The sequence below is a fragment of the Rhinolophus sinicus genome, linkage group LG05 (genome assembly GCF_036562045.2).
Source record: "Rhinolophus sinicus isolate RSC01 linkage group LG05, ASM3656204v1, whole genome shotgun sequence".
NCBI classification, from domain to species: domain Eukaryota; kingdom Metazoa; phylum Chordata; class Mammalia; order Chiroptera; family Rhinolophidae; genus Rhinolophus; species Rhinolophus sinicus.
In genome coordinates, this window is record NC_133755.1 from 40,524,195 (window position 1) to 40,539,496 (window position 15,302).

At 33.4% G+C, this 15,302-nt stretch overlaps 1 protein-coding gene across 4 annotated transcripts in view; it reads left to right on the plus strand.

Moving 5' to 3' along the window:
- The window catches only part of VRK2 (VRK serine/threonine kinase 2), a 97,921-nt gene that overhangs the window by 56,299 nt on the left and 26,320 nt on the right, over positions 1 to 15,302 (plus strand). For all 4 annotated transcript variants that reach the window (XM_019717191.2, XM_074332004.1, XM_074332005.1 and 1 more), the window contains exons 8-10: positions 1,856 to 1,988; positions 10,336 to 10,456; positions 12,907 to 12,965. In XM_019717191.2, the coding sequence (XP_019572750.2) occupies positions 1,856 to 1,988; positions 10,336 to 10,456; positions 12,907 to 12,965 (313 nt within the window). The remainder of the gene's footprint in view (positions 1 to 1,855; positions 1,989 to 10,335; positions 10,457 to 12,906; positions 12,966 to 15,302) is intronic.

The following is a 15,302-nucleotide window of genomic DNA, read 5'->3' on the forward strand; positions in this document are numbered from 1 at the left end:
AAACATAGGTAACCTAGCCACATTGACCAGCCTCCCCTAATGTCCTCCAGTACTTTTCACTAGCTCACCCTCAGTGCTTAAAAACTCTTCAGACACGTTTTGTTTCAGTGGAGTTAAGTTGCATCTCTCTCCCCTATTGCAATAGCCGTGAATAATCTTCCTTGTCTATTTCACTTGTTCAGTGCAATTTCCCTTTGACAGTGATCGAGAGTGAAGACTGGAGTCTCTGGCTCCATTGTACTACACAAGTCACATAATTTCACTAAACTTCAGTTTACATCTGAGTAAAATGGAGATAATGGTACATACCTACAGGATTTCTGTAAGGATGGCGTGGGTCAATGATATGAAGCTCTTAGCATGCTCTGACGTACTCGTATATTAGGTGCTCCATGAATTTTAGATCTTCTTGGCTAATAACTACATGAAAAGTTTCTTGATAGTGTTCTTTTTTTGTTTTTGTTTTTTTATAACTAGACTGGCCTATTTAGTACATGTTTCAATTTGCTGAATTATCAATATGTGCATTTCTGGGATATCTGCTTTGCAGAATGAAGTCAGTCTATCTATTTAGTTCTTGGAATAAAGATAAAAATGCATCATAAATAGTGAAAGCAAGCAACCAGTTGTACATGTGACCCTGAAGTCCTTAGGGCAGAGCGATCAGTTACTTCTGAGGAGTGTTGAGAGACAGCATCTGCGGGTGAGAGACAAAACTGAAATGTTTTTTCAGACACTCTAGCAATCTATGGTCTCCAACAAAGGAAGAAAACTCTGCTATTTATATTTTGAAGTTCAAAATGCCTCCTATTTAGGCTATCCTAAAACCAAAAACTTCAACTAAAATTTAAGTACTAAATTTTCTTTTAATAGATATTATATTTTAAAACACAATTTGTTTTGTAGTACTCTGTTGTCTTGAAGCTACATCATGTAATGTTGCCTCAATCCCTAAATTTTAAAGAAATACACATGAAACAACACATTTTGAAAGTTGAAACTTTTTTCTTTGGAGGGGAGCATGGTAACATGTAGTTGGGAACTACTATATTTTGACCACATGTGAGAATAAATATCTAGTCATAACAGTTCCCTATTTAGTGTATGCTGTATATGTAAAACTGCTTCTCCCTCTTCCTTTGTCTCTCCAAAAAGCATTCTGAGAAAAATTCTCTTGAATTGCCTTCGGACTTTTAACAATTTAGATTCTATTTGGAGACCCTGTGTGCAATTCTGACTTACTTTCAAAGATAACAGTGATGCTATGGATCAGTTTAAAGTGCCAAAAATTGCATTGACATTGCATTCTTAAATATAAACAACATGATGGTGGGTGTTTTTTGTTTGTTTGTTTGTTTGTTTAGTCATTACCTCTTACAGTCTGTCCACTATTTTTATAATTCCTGTTAATGGAGACTCCTATAATATTAAGTTTATATTTTTAGGTTGTTTGATCTCATCTCCCTCTCCCTGCTTGAAACAGTTTTATGTTACAGAGGGGGATTACAAGAAAAGGCAGAGCCTCATAAGCTGTATGAATACAGATAAAAAGACATATTGTGGTTTATGATGTCTAGATGCCCACCGGGAGGGAAAGGGATTGGGGAGCAAAATAAAAAGATTAAAAATCTAAGTAAACTCAGAAACAAGATCTGCCTATGGAAGTAAGGCTTTAAGTTGGAAAGTTAATTGTTATGGCCCCCAGTTGTATATATTTTATCCTAAGGCACCATTTGGTTTAATAAAATGTAGATCTAAAGCTATTCTTAACCTAACAGTTTCGTAAGACTTAATTATAAAGGTTATATTTTCAGAGGACAGAAGCATTATTCATTTGTCTGTTCATGTCTTCCAGGTTTATCTTGCAGATTATGGACTTTCCTACAGATATTGTCCCAATGGGAACCACAAACAGTACCAGGAAAATCCTAGAAAAGGCCATAATGGGACAATGGAGTTTACCAGCGTGGATGCCCACAAAGGAGTAGGTAAGTTTCTTTTTTCCTATTCTTTTATTTCAGAAGAATGATAAGAGTAGGGAGTAATAAGGCTCCATGAAATGACCTTTGCATAGTCAGTTTGAAGTGTGAGAACATTGGTGAGATTTTTATCAAAAGTAGTGAATTCTTGTACTCATATGCCAATGAATATTTGTCTTAATGGGGAGGAGATACACAGGCTATGACAAGTGAGAAAAGAGCAAAAAAGAGTTGGTAAGTAAAGATTGATGCTCATCATGGGCAGGAAATTGCTAGTTTGTGTAGGTTAAACTTGGAGGTCAGCAACTGAATTTTGGTGCTTGTAGTGAATATTATAAATTTGGTAAAGGTGCACATGTGAAGAATTATTCCTGTTTTTCACTGTGCCCTTCTCAGAACTTTGGAAGATACCATCTCTCAACAATAAGAAAATCTTTGCTGAAACTATAAAGTGTTAACTTGTGGAAATCTTTCCTAGTCGCCTTTCATATATCTTACTTATTTAAACTCACTTTGATGGTATTGGAAACACATTTGCAGGTAAATTACATACATAGTCCTTTTATTGGATATTGATTGTACTGCCTTGCATTCCAAGGCAGACTTAATTCAACAATTCCCTAATTAGTTAAAGTCATAACCTATGTCTTGTATTCATTTACCATTAATTAAACCTTAGCTGTTTATTACACTGCAGTCCAAATCCAATAGCCGACCCAGAAAGCCATGGAAAAGGAAGTAGGAGGTCAATATTGAAAATATATGGTGCAGAGTCCCACTGATGGTTGCTTTGTTCACAATCAATATGGTCAATGCAACTGTACTTTCTTAGTTGCTCTGTCAGCAAGACAAAAAGTCAATTCTAATGTTATGCTAGTAAAAAAAATGGTGATTATTGAAAAACTTTGGCTTTCAAAATTATATTCTTTGTAAACTTTGTGTATAAAAGTATTTTCAAATATGCTAAACCATACAAATAATTTTTAAACAGCTTTGAAAGAGCTGCATTTTCACTAGAAGGCAATTAGACATTTGCACTTGTTAATGGCTGTTGAACTGTTACCCTAAACTGAGACTTTCTAACGAGTTTTGGTTGGTGCAAACAACTGTATATTATTGCCTTTTCTATTAAAAGGACCATTGACCATGTAATATAGAAGGTCTTGATCATTTTCCAGAGCAATTAAAACCCACACTAGTTTAAGGTAGACCAATGAAAAAGTGAAACAGTTATGTTGGTTGTATATCTTCCTTCTCTCAGGAAAAATCATAGGTTAAATTTTCTGAATTAGAAATTAGCTTTTATACTTTTGATCAGAATAAAAGATACAACATTTCTCTTCAAGGATAGGTTGGTTAGAAAGATAATAATCACTCATAAATTAAGTAATATTGTGTTATTTACTCACCATTTACATTGTTAATGAGTCAGTGAGCATTTAAAGATATAAATGGGACATGGCTTTAATTAAATTATGAAATGTAAAAAAAATGCTCATGTTAGTTGTTTTTTCTTAATTTCAAGTTTTTTTACTCTCAATAAATTTCGGTTTTCACTTTTGCCAGATTTATTACTGTGAAAGAATTTTCAGAAAACTGAAAGTACTTTTATGATAGTGGCATAACTGGAAACTCATCATACAGATTCTGGTCCAGTAATGTTAATAATAACATTAACTCATGGTTGGGCCACTTATCTCAACTGATAGTTATAATCCTACTCTGCTCTGGTTTTGTCTATTAAAACAGCTAAGAAACCAGTGTGATTGTGGATTGGGAAATAGCGTTGTTACATATTGGGCTGGTCAATATTTGAATTGTGGTAATTCTGAAAATCCTCCACAGCTACTCCATAGTTTAGAGCAGTGTTTCCACTGAGCTCTCTTCTTAAAAGATTTGAACAGATTTTTATTCTGTAGTCCATTTAAGTTTCTTTCTTCCTAAATAATAATACATGTTGATGAGCTGGGTAGATTTCACCATGCCAGGTCTTTGGGGAAAAAGATTGAACTGAGAATGATGGCAGAAAGATATTACCTCCCTGGGAGGACTATTCAGGGAACAGCCTACATTACATATTTTTGGTATTTTCTGGAACGTTATATGCTGGAGTACATATTCATTTTTATCACAAGTTTCATAGGATTCCTTTAAAAATAAGAGTCACTTCATGCACTTAAAATAAAATTTTACACTAAACTTCTAGACATATCTATATCAACATATAGATATACATACATACATATATATGTATATACATACAGGTATGTACACACATACATGCATAGATACATACACACATAAATATATATGTATTTGCTAAAATTTTAATATGCAGTTTCAGTCTGGTATATAAAGTGAAGGGTTTGATATCCTCAAATGTTTGAATACTATTCATTCCTAATGTTTTGCATTTAATTTTCCAAAATAAGACTTATCACTTTAGGATCTTCGTAGAAATAAAATAATCATTTAGTCATATCTAGAAACCAGAATAAACATGGCCATAAATCCTGTAGGTTAACGCAGAAGGTTAGATTCATAAATATTCATGTGTTTACTTTCAGTACAGTCACTATGTAGTTTAATCTCAGAAAAACCTTTTCTATACTAACCCAGTTATGAGATCAAATAAACACTTAGAAAGATAAGGCAAAGGAAAACACAAAGAACAAAACAAGTCATCACTAGGAAATGGAACCTCTAGTTGTCCAAGTATTTGTTATGTGTCAGGTATATCTGTGTCTGGTCAGGCCGAGAGAAATAGTCAGGCTTCATTGTAAAACTGACTTATGAGTTAGCCATTTAACTGAGACTGTTAACCTAATCAGACAGACTATCTGGTCTCTGCTACTTTTTCTAGTGGTTATTTATAAACCGTAGCTAACTCTCATTTTTCTGTAGATGAGTTGAGTTTTTATAATGAAGGAGGTTGTATAAGGTGCCAATCAGCAGTTTCACCTAAGCATTTTCTAGTTTATGAAAAAGCAGAGTAGCTTGTATTATTACAAACCAAAAGATATGAATAGAGATATATAGAGATGGATGGATAGATTGACAGATGGAGGAATGGATAGATAACTCTTCCTGGAACTATCATATATCTGTGTATCGGTATGTTTTTAAAAAACTGCAGTTATTCTTCCACACTCAATTCTCTTATGTGACCTAAAGATATTTTCTGAGTGGCTGAAGTGCTTCATTTAGTGTAAAATTAGAGTAATATATTTTGGGCTTATCTCTTCTATTATTAACTTTTTATTCTTCATAAAAACTAACATATATAAACACTGACATATTTTGGGCTCGTTGCCTGATAATTAAAGAGAATTATATCTGTGTCAAATACACTACTTTAAAATTTGTTACATTCTTAGTAATATTAAAAAAAGCAATATTTGGATCAATGTGTGGTATGGATTTTTGTAGATTTTTCTACTCACTGAGGCATGCAGTCGATACCTAATTTCTCTAGAGATATACTGCATTTAACATATTGAGCTTTTTTAAATACTCCAGACCTGTGCATTGAGTGTATAATACCTGTTTTAATTTGACATCATTGATGACCATAAAATATGATATCTAAATTGCCTTTTAAATGTCCATTTGTTTATGTAATATATTCAGTATCAAGGAAAGAGATAGATTACATACTTTTTTTATTTTTGCCAGTTGCTATGGTATATGAAATCCAAGTCTTGTGTTATTTCTTGCATGGTTTCATTTCACTCTAATTTAGCACTCCAACTTCTTACAAAATATATGTGAAATAAACTGAGAATGTATTTTCATGTTACCAAACTTGGGGAAGTGACATGGTTTACACAATATTTATCTTCTTAAACAATAATTCAAAAAAGGAACCCATTTTCAATTATGATAAGATGTAATAGGAAACCATCAAGTTATTGATACGCTTTGTTGGATCTGTTAGTAATCAGAAAAACAGACAGTTGATTTCTATTTTTAGGTAAATTTGGCTGCTATAAATAGTCTTTGGTTGATATATAAATAAACAATAATGAATATACTATTCTGCATGGCATAATCCAATTTTGACATTCAGACATGACTTTTAAAGTCATCATATAGGTCTTGAACTATTTGGTTGGGTTAAGAATATACATTGGTAAAATATAAGATACCTTTACCTTTGTTCTGTTGAATAATTTTTCCTCAGCCTCACACAGTAGAGGTTCATAAACTAAGGCTTAGAATTTAAAAGATATGGAAAAAGTAGGAGAGACTTGGGTGTAGTATTTTGTTTTTAATGTGACACATTGCATTCTCTTTTCTTAATATCCTTTTTGAGATTGCAAAAATTAGTGGCCACCATAACATTCTCCAGCTCTTGATACATCTGAATTTATAAAATACAGAATAACATAGGTTACTAGTTACAAAAAGAAGAAGAAGCTTTAAATTTGTTTTGCAGATAGTCACCCTTCATTTCACCAGGTGGGCATCTTATTTAGATGTTTTCTGCTTTCTTCTTGCCATTTCCGAGCATGTAAACTAGTATTTTGGGCATTTAATCCCTGTCGACTTGAGGCAAAAGTTTTCAAGTTCACTTTATTATTCCCTACTAAATCTTGTTTTTCTTCACACTTCATAATGTAGCTCTATATAAGAAATAAAACTAAACAGGAAACACTTTAGACAAATAATCAGATCCACTTTCGGATTAATACTTGCACTTTTCTTTTTCTCCCAATTTCTTTTTCCTTCCATTTGGTGAATTGGACCCAGATAATTTCACTCCAGTTTGTCTTTAGAATAAAGACCAGTTCTGTAAGGTAACTCCTTGTACTATCTTGGAAGAACCATTTAATACGTTATAAATTAATATTTTAACTAGACACCCTTCTTCATTAGAACGCAGTAGTTTGAAAGAGTTTCATGAAAAGACAGTGCATGCAAAATTTTGTTAGTGCTAGACCTCAGAATCTGCTGCGTGTTTATTCCTTTCCAAAACAACTGTCTTTGTATCAGTGTGTCTTGTGGTGTGTTAATTTAAATGCCTGCTTCAGTTACTTCCCTAACTATAGAAGTAGTATACATAATGTTGTTTGAATGGTGTTGAAATTGAGGATGGAGGCAAGTAATTATTAAATTGAATGTGGGCTTTGGATTCTGAAACACGAATCCCAGTGTAGAGCTCTGTCAGTTTTTTGTCTGTGATACTGAGCAAGTTATTTAATCTCTCTGAGCCTCTATTTTCTGATTTGTCTACAGGGTCAATATATTTATATTATTGTTAGGATGATTAAATTAGATAATATAAAAAGCAGTTAGAGTGTCTGGCACAGTAGCAGCTCCATAAATCACATCAATTGTTTTTATTTTAATTATACATACTAGTGTCAGTTGTTTCTGGAATCTGCTTTCTAGTGAAATAGAATTCAAGTCCCCACATGTGCCTTTTTTTTTTTTAATTGGTGTTACTCTTGGCAGTACTTTATAATTTAGACGTGTTGAGCAATTGAGAACACCACAGGCTTTCCACAAAAAGAGTCATTTACATTGCTACATATTAATAAGCTAAAGAAAAATTAGATGTTAAATTATATTTAGAAACTAACAACAGAGTGTAGAAGAAAAATATTAATAACTGCATCTTGCTCCATTTCCAAGCAGTAAAAACATAAGTAAAAAATTTATTTTTTTAGGAACTCTATATGAAAATATGCTGTTAATGATTATATTATCTATCAAATATAACTGAATAACCCTAGGTGTTACAAAAAATTATATAGAAATATAAATTATACAGAAACAAAATCCATAAAACATTTCAACTTTCAAACTAAAAAAAAAATTTATGCTTAGATATTAACATTTCTCTTCAGCTGATCAGTTCTTATTTTTGTTTTTATTTTCAGCATTTTATGTAATTCTTTTGAAATACAAAGGAAATAATAGAATAATGTAGTAAATACCAAAATATTGATTTCCTAGATTCAATAATTATTATCATTTTCTCATGTCATCTGTATTTTGATGTTGTATTTTAAAGTCAATTAAAGATGTATGATCAATTCATTGTGTTAATTACACACAGAAAGAAACTAATATTGTCATCTAGAATATTTTTAATTAAATTAAGAGGTATTAAAATTTTCTGTGTACAGTAGATGAAAAGAAGACATAATTGTTGGTAGAATCTTAGAGTTTAACTTTACTAAAACATATCAGCTTTGCAATTTGTTTCTCTGGGAGGGAATTTCAGGGAGGGTACATACTTAGAAGCATTTTAATACTTTTAGCTCACTCTTTAATGGAGGGAAAGAGTAGCTATGAGGTTTTTATGTTTTGTTTTGTTTTGTTTTTTAACATTACATGTATTTCTATAGAACTTAATTGAAACTGATAAAACTTTTACCTCACCATAGTTATCAATGTATATGTGCAGTAAAAGAAAATAAGTAAAAGGTTGAAAATGTGATAATGTATTTTAATTAGGTAAAACTAAACTATAATAGTGAAGTAAAGTAACTCTCAATGGGCTATTTCAAATGAAGACCAGTTTATGAAAGATTGCCTTCAGAAATCTAAATGACTTGTCATTACTTACAGATTCATATCAATTAATCCCTCAGTTGGGGGGGGGGGTGCAGGGAACCTTACTGGGAAAGTTCATTCTATTTTAATTCTGATTGTTTTTCCTCAGAGGGCCTCTTGTGTGCAACCTATGTTGTCCAAACAGGTGCCAGAATGTAATTTTTCGAAAATTAGAGGATGTGCATTTTTTTAAAGTGGTGGTAATCAGGAATTGCCATAATGGAAAAGGAACTTATGAACACATCTGTACAAATGGAACCATTCCATTATTAATGGGAGACTTATTACTGAAGAAATCACTCCAAAACAGTGCGGTAGAGATTGTGTTTTTATTTTAATCGGAGAGCCAAGACTTGCATTAGGATATTGTTGAAGCTTATGCAGAAACTAAATGATGCCCATGGGATTGTACAATTCTGCTAGACTGAGGGCCTGTAATATTCCAATACTCTAATAGCAGTTAAAATAGAATACATGTAAGAGCTAATCTTGTCTTCTGCTTTTATAGTAACATGTATGGTGGCCAAGTATAATTATGACGTGCTAGCAACATTGTTCTTAGCAGATAACTTTTTAAATTAAAAACTAAGTTTACTGAGCAACTTTTCAGAGTTTATTTAATGAAAGATAATAAAATTGGATACCTGTTTATAGCAACTTTAACAGCCACGTGTTGCACGTAAGAGATTTTATATCCCTACACAGATAAGCATTCAGGCGATGGTAGAAATGTAAACAACAGCCTATTGTTTTATAAGTTGGGAATGGTTATAAGAATGGGTTGTTGTGTTTTTTAGTGGTATTTTGTCAATTTTGTTATCATTATTTCAGTAATATTTGTTATATTTGAAATGTTTCTTAGATTTCATTGTCCATCTTTAGAAATAAGGCATTTAAGATATGTATAAAATTATGATGGAATTAATCTACAGAATTTAGTAGTTTGATATAAGTGATTTTTGCAATGGCCTAAAAATGGTCTTTTACTGTATTGTATTTGAAAATTCATCATATAGTAAATTCTGAAAGCCTGTGTTTTGGCTTCAAAATCTACCTCCCACGACTTCTGCCCACACCCTCATGCACACCAGTGCTTCATCATTATACCTTCTATTCAGGATATTTGACTAGAATCTTAGTTTAGTGCTGCTTATATCTAAAAATAATACTTGTAGAATTTTAGAACTGTGTAACCAAAACAGTAGGTATTATCCTGTACTTTCATTAACTGAAAAATCTTAAGACAGACCTGTTTTTTAATACTGCACACTAGATGGCAGTTTTGTCATATTCTTCCAACTTCAAATGCTGCTAGTGTGAGTGGAACAGAAAAGGCCATCAATGTTTAGTCTGCGCTCAAAGGGTCTCTGCATGACCAATGCAGACCCCATGGACTTCCTGTAACATATGTTAGCAATTTAGCTGCAGACATTTATTTCTTTGTTTTACTGCTTGGCTCTTTGAGAAAGTGTTGGTGCCAGGTTATGGGTTGTCTGGATCATGTCAGAGGCCATGGAGATCAAGTTCATGTGACAGGCCAGACTAAGGAAGGATGAAGTTGGAGGAGGTGAGGAAACTGACCCTTACTTTCAACAGCAACCAGTCACTGCCTGTCTGTGGACTGGGGCCCAACGCCTAGGCGTTTAAGTTTTACTCCAGCTGAACAAACAAAATATGTTGCCCATTTGGCTTTTTCATATTTCATCAATAGCAAGTAGTTAATTCAGTGATCTCTCTATTTCTCAAAACTTGCTTATCCCTCATCTTTCTCTCTTAATGCTTACTCCTATAGCCTTGTCCAGACGAAGTGACCTCGAGATCCTCGGCTACTGCCTGCTGCGGTGGTTATGTGGGAAACTCCCCTGGGAACGGCACCTGAAGGACCCTGTGGCTGTCCAGACTGCTAAAACAAAGTACAGATTGTAAAATATTCCATTACGTACAGCAACAGGTCTGAAGGGTTACATTAAAGGGAGATGGTATCCCAGAGAGACTGCCATTCACCCAACATGATAACCAAAGCAAATTTCTTAAATTTGAAAAAAATGTTTTTTTTTAAAACCGAACAGCTTACAGACATAAAATCCAGTAAGATAACACCTGTGAAATCACATGTATGTGAGTTGTAATGCAAAACATAAAGTGAAATAGTTATTTTTTTACATGGTGTTTTCCAAAGCTTAGATTCTAGGTGGTAGTATTTTCAAGGAAGACTATTTTCAGATTAGCATTGTACAAGTATATGAGGGGAGTCTGAGCTTGGTGTGATTGATGTTAACCGTGCAAAGCAACAATGTGGAATGGGACAAATACGGCCTATATCTTTCAAGTGAGAGCAACGTACCTCTTTCTTAATTCTGTGTCTTAGAGGGAGGTATGTTTTCTTTCTAAAAGAAGAAACAAACAACATTTTTCTATGAGGTGTTTATTTAAGAAAATCTGGCAGCCATATAAACATTTTTAATATTCCGCATTTGATTTTTATCACCTAGAATCTGTTAGCATGAAAATTAGGTCAGATCGAGAACAGAGTGTGTTACTATTTTACTATTTTCTCACTGATCAAGCCTAAGAAAAAGTCAAATTGTACGGAGCACAGAATAGCCAGTTTTTCATTATCTCCCAAGATATGTTCAACAGTAGTTATCCGCAGATATAATATCACAACTGGCAAAGGCAGTAATGTTTTAAATAGGGCGCAAGTTACAACAGAAGTTTTTCAAGAGGGTAGCTGATCCATAGAAATCAGCCTTCAAAATTCAGTGTGGTATGGTCCTTAACAGAGAGAAAGGCTAGGTGCAGAATCACCTAGGTGCGGCTAGGTGCGGCTTACGTTTGTAAATACTGACATACCGTATATTATACGTAGGACATATTTCTCCCCTTGGAATCTTGATCATCCTAGTCCCTTACCCAAAACTAACACATTTGGGTAAGTCAGTATTAGAACTAATCAGTTATTTACTGCAGTGACTGATATGTCCATATTAACCCTCACGTAACTGACATTTTTCAAGATATGGGTCAAGCCAAGCACAATAATGAGATTTATAAACAGTCTTGGTATCCAATTTTCTACCTCAGTTTACTTAATTTGAATAAAACTTTATTTAAAAGATTAGCATTTTAATTCTAATGGTTATATATATGTTTTTCTCTTAAGACTTACTAATGTGATTTTAGTCTTTTATCTATCTATCTATCTATCTTTATATCTATATATATATATAGATATATGCACTCATTGTAGATATCACTAATGAATATGCCTACATATGTACATTCAAATATAATAAATAATAGGGGATCATGTAAAATAATATGCTAATAAACATAACCATTTATATTTTGGGAACCCTTACATATGTTGATATCTTCATTTTTATTTATTACTAATATAAGCGTATAGATCAGTAAACTTAATATCATATTATGAAGTTTATAATTGAGGTAAACGGTAGACATTTTCGAACTTCTTACAGTATTAGGTTGGTGCAAAAGTAATTGTGGCTTAAAAGGTTAAAAATAATTGCAAAACCGTAGTTCCTTTTGCAGCAACCTAATATATCAGAATTCATTCAACTTGCTGAGAAGGCATTGTACTGAACTCCCCATAAGGGCATGCTTGCGTATTCAACCATGATACCCTATATCTATTATGCCCTTTATTTTCCTGACATAGGGTGACATTAGATCAGGGCATTTATTGTTGGATTTCTGCCTGTGATGAGTTTATGAATCAAACATTCTTATCAGCCATTTTAGTTGAATGATTATATATTTGTGGCTGAAGCAACATAAGAGAATTGTACTTGTTCAGTCTAAACCACTGAAAATTGTTAGAATAATGGTTTGGTTATGTTTTTTGGGTATTTCTTGCTAACCTGTTTGATCATAGGACAGCATAAAATGCTGCCCAGTGGAGAACAGTATACATAAGCAGTGAAATACTGTACCCCTCCCCAGTAGTAAGTGCCTGAGGAAAAATATCCTTAGAGTCCGAATACAATTTTTCTACATATTTTTTCTCGTTTTTAAGAAAAAAATGATGACAGATATCACTACTTCTCCATTTCTACATGTGCAAATTTTGAATTAAAGCATGTATACTGTAATTCGACATTGTTTAGTTTCTGGGTGATTGATATAAAATTGGTCAATGAGAATTGGAGGATTCTCACCTCCATTTAATCTTCCCCACCTCCATTTAATCTCTTACTCATTATAGATGGGTGAGAAAAGACAGGAAAACTCATGAGATTGGTGACTCACCAGCACAGAATTTGAGTTTTGTTTTCTAATCAAATCAATAAATCGTAGGACTGCAAACAAATTCATTGTGTATTACTCTATTTTGCTTTAGTCTGTTGGATGAGCTCCCTGCGTCCGTGCTTAAATGGGCTCCTTCTGGAAGCAGTTGCTGTAAGTTAAATGATAACTTCTACCTTCTCCAGTGTGATTTACAGGTCACCACATTTGCCACTGTTGTTTCGTAGCTTTGCTTAATCCACCCACTCCCATTCCACAGGGGTGGGAGGAAACTCTTCAGGGTTACAGATAGGTTGCTAGAGAAAAGACTGTTCTTGGATCAGTTTTTGACATTAGAACACAAGAATTCTGCAAGAAAATATTTAGGCAGCACTCTCGGCTTTGCCGACTGAATTTTTTTTTTAGATATATATTTTGGGAATCATGCCCAGGTTTAATAGTGAACTTTACCTGGTATTTCTAGAGTTGCCTTTTCTGTCTTTGTTCCTCTGTGTAGTGTTGAAAGAAGATAAAGCTGATCTAAGAAAAGACTACTTTTGATCAGTAATAAAAAAAAACAAAAAACAAATCATTAAACACTTGAAAGCTATTTATACTCTTGGTTACATTCTCACTGAACAGCCAAGAACAAAATTTTGGATTGGCAAAGGCATGTGACGTTGAGATTTGAAGGTATATTTCATTAAATGGTTTTCCCTTTCAAGTAAGTATAGACCATTTTTGGAATTCTTTAGTTGACAGTATTGTCACTAAAAATAGTAAGTTAATTCAGAATTACCCAAGTGCTTGTCATTTGCAAAGGCATGCATGGCACATTTTTCAACACCAATTTAACAACTGGGTTTCATTGTCTTATAGAAAAGAGCCCCGTTTTGCTGTCAGGCTGGCTTTTTCTCAGAGACAGATAAGCAGAGTGAATCTTGTTCTCCCTTTATATGGGACAATCTCAAAGTTAGCTTTTGGCAGACTTATGGAAATGAATATGTTCACTGACCCTCTAGCTAAAGTCAAATAGTGTCAGTAGCCATCTGAGAGTTTAAAACAGTTAAATCATCTTAAATTTATATTTATAGCCCTTCTTTGTGACAAGAAACCAAATTTTTCATTTTCATGGGAAACAAAAGAGGAACACACCAGATCTGCTTTCCCACCTCCATTTCCCAAACCCAAAAGTCTGCCCCAGTGTGAATCTTCTGCTTCCCACTTTCTGCAGCCCCTTTTCTTCTGATGAAAGGGGATGAACAGTAGGGTATTCTCATTTGGGGACATGGGTTGAAAGATAAAAGTTTTTCATTTTTGTAACTGCACTAAGTAATGTGGTCTAAATGCCAATATTCCTTTTTGGCTGATGTTCTTATTGGCATTTTTACCAAGTCATACAGTTTGTGTTTTGCTCAATAGGACAGCAAAAAAGAGAGATGGAGAGATGCGAGATTTTTTTTTTTAAATTGTGTACCTCCTTTATCTTTCTTGTCCCTGCACAAAAGGTAAACTGTTCAGTTTGGGGTCCGAAAAGAAAGCCCAGATGCCCTGGGTTATACAAGATAAATGCTTGCAGGCCAGTATATATTCTATGACACTTCTATTGCTAAAGCTAGGTTAAAAGAAGATTTGAGTGATACAAGAAATCGTTAAAGGAGTGCCAGGTTCCTCTTTTTCAGTACAAACCATTTATTCGAGTCTATATGATTATTTTGTAAAATACAGATTTCTATTTCTAAGGCACAAAATGTTGAAACTTTAATATTAACTGAAGGTCTCTTAAGTTAGGTGATTGTGCTTAGGAGAGTAGGTAGTGCAAGCATGAAAATTAAACTGATTTACAAAAGGTTTATTACTAAGATTTTACGAAATAAAACAGCCAAGAAGTTTGCAATGTGCATGCCCAACTCAGTGTAGTAATAATAGTTTCAAAAATTTCACTCTCTTGAAATGATAGTAAGGATACTTAATATTTCACTAGCTTAAAAAGCAGATGATTCAAGAATATCATAATTTCCTCCTACTCAAAGCATTTTGTTTTATAGCTCTGGAAATACGCTAGTAAATTAAAAAGTGTACTTAATATAATAAATCCAGATTTTGAAAGGCTAATGTCTAAAGCAGTACTACATCTCAGTAGTCTAAGCTTCAGATTTATAATAATAAGTTTGCAGTGGAGGTGTCTCTTTTCTTTTTCTCCCTCTCATACTTCACTGATACCTTGTTTTTTTTCAAACCCCAGACCCAGAAGGCTTTGCAACACAGCTGCTGTCAGTTGGTGGAATGCCAGGAGTTTTCCATTGTCTTCTAATAGTGATTCGTGAAAAATATTCCCAACATATGCAGCTTTCTTCACTATTTGGGATATTGTGGTTAATAGAACTGTAATATATGCCAAACTTAGTTTACCAATCTTGAAAGGCCCAAACAACAGAATATTTATATTAAAATGGCAGTGAATATAATTTAATCTTTTTTCTCTCTGATCATCCCTTCAGGAATTGGATG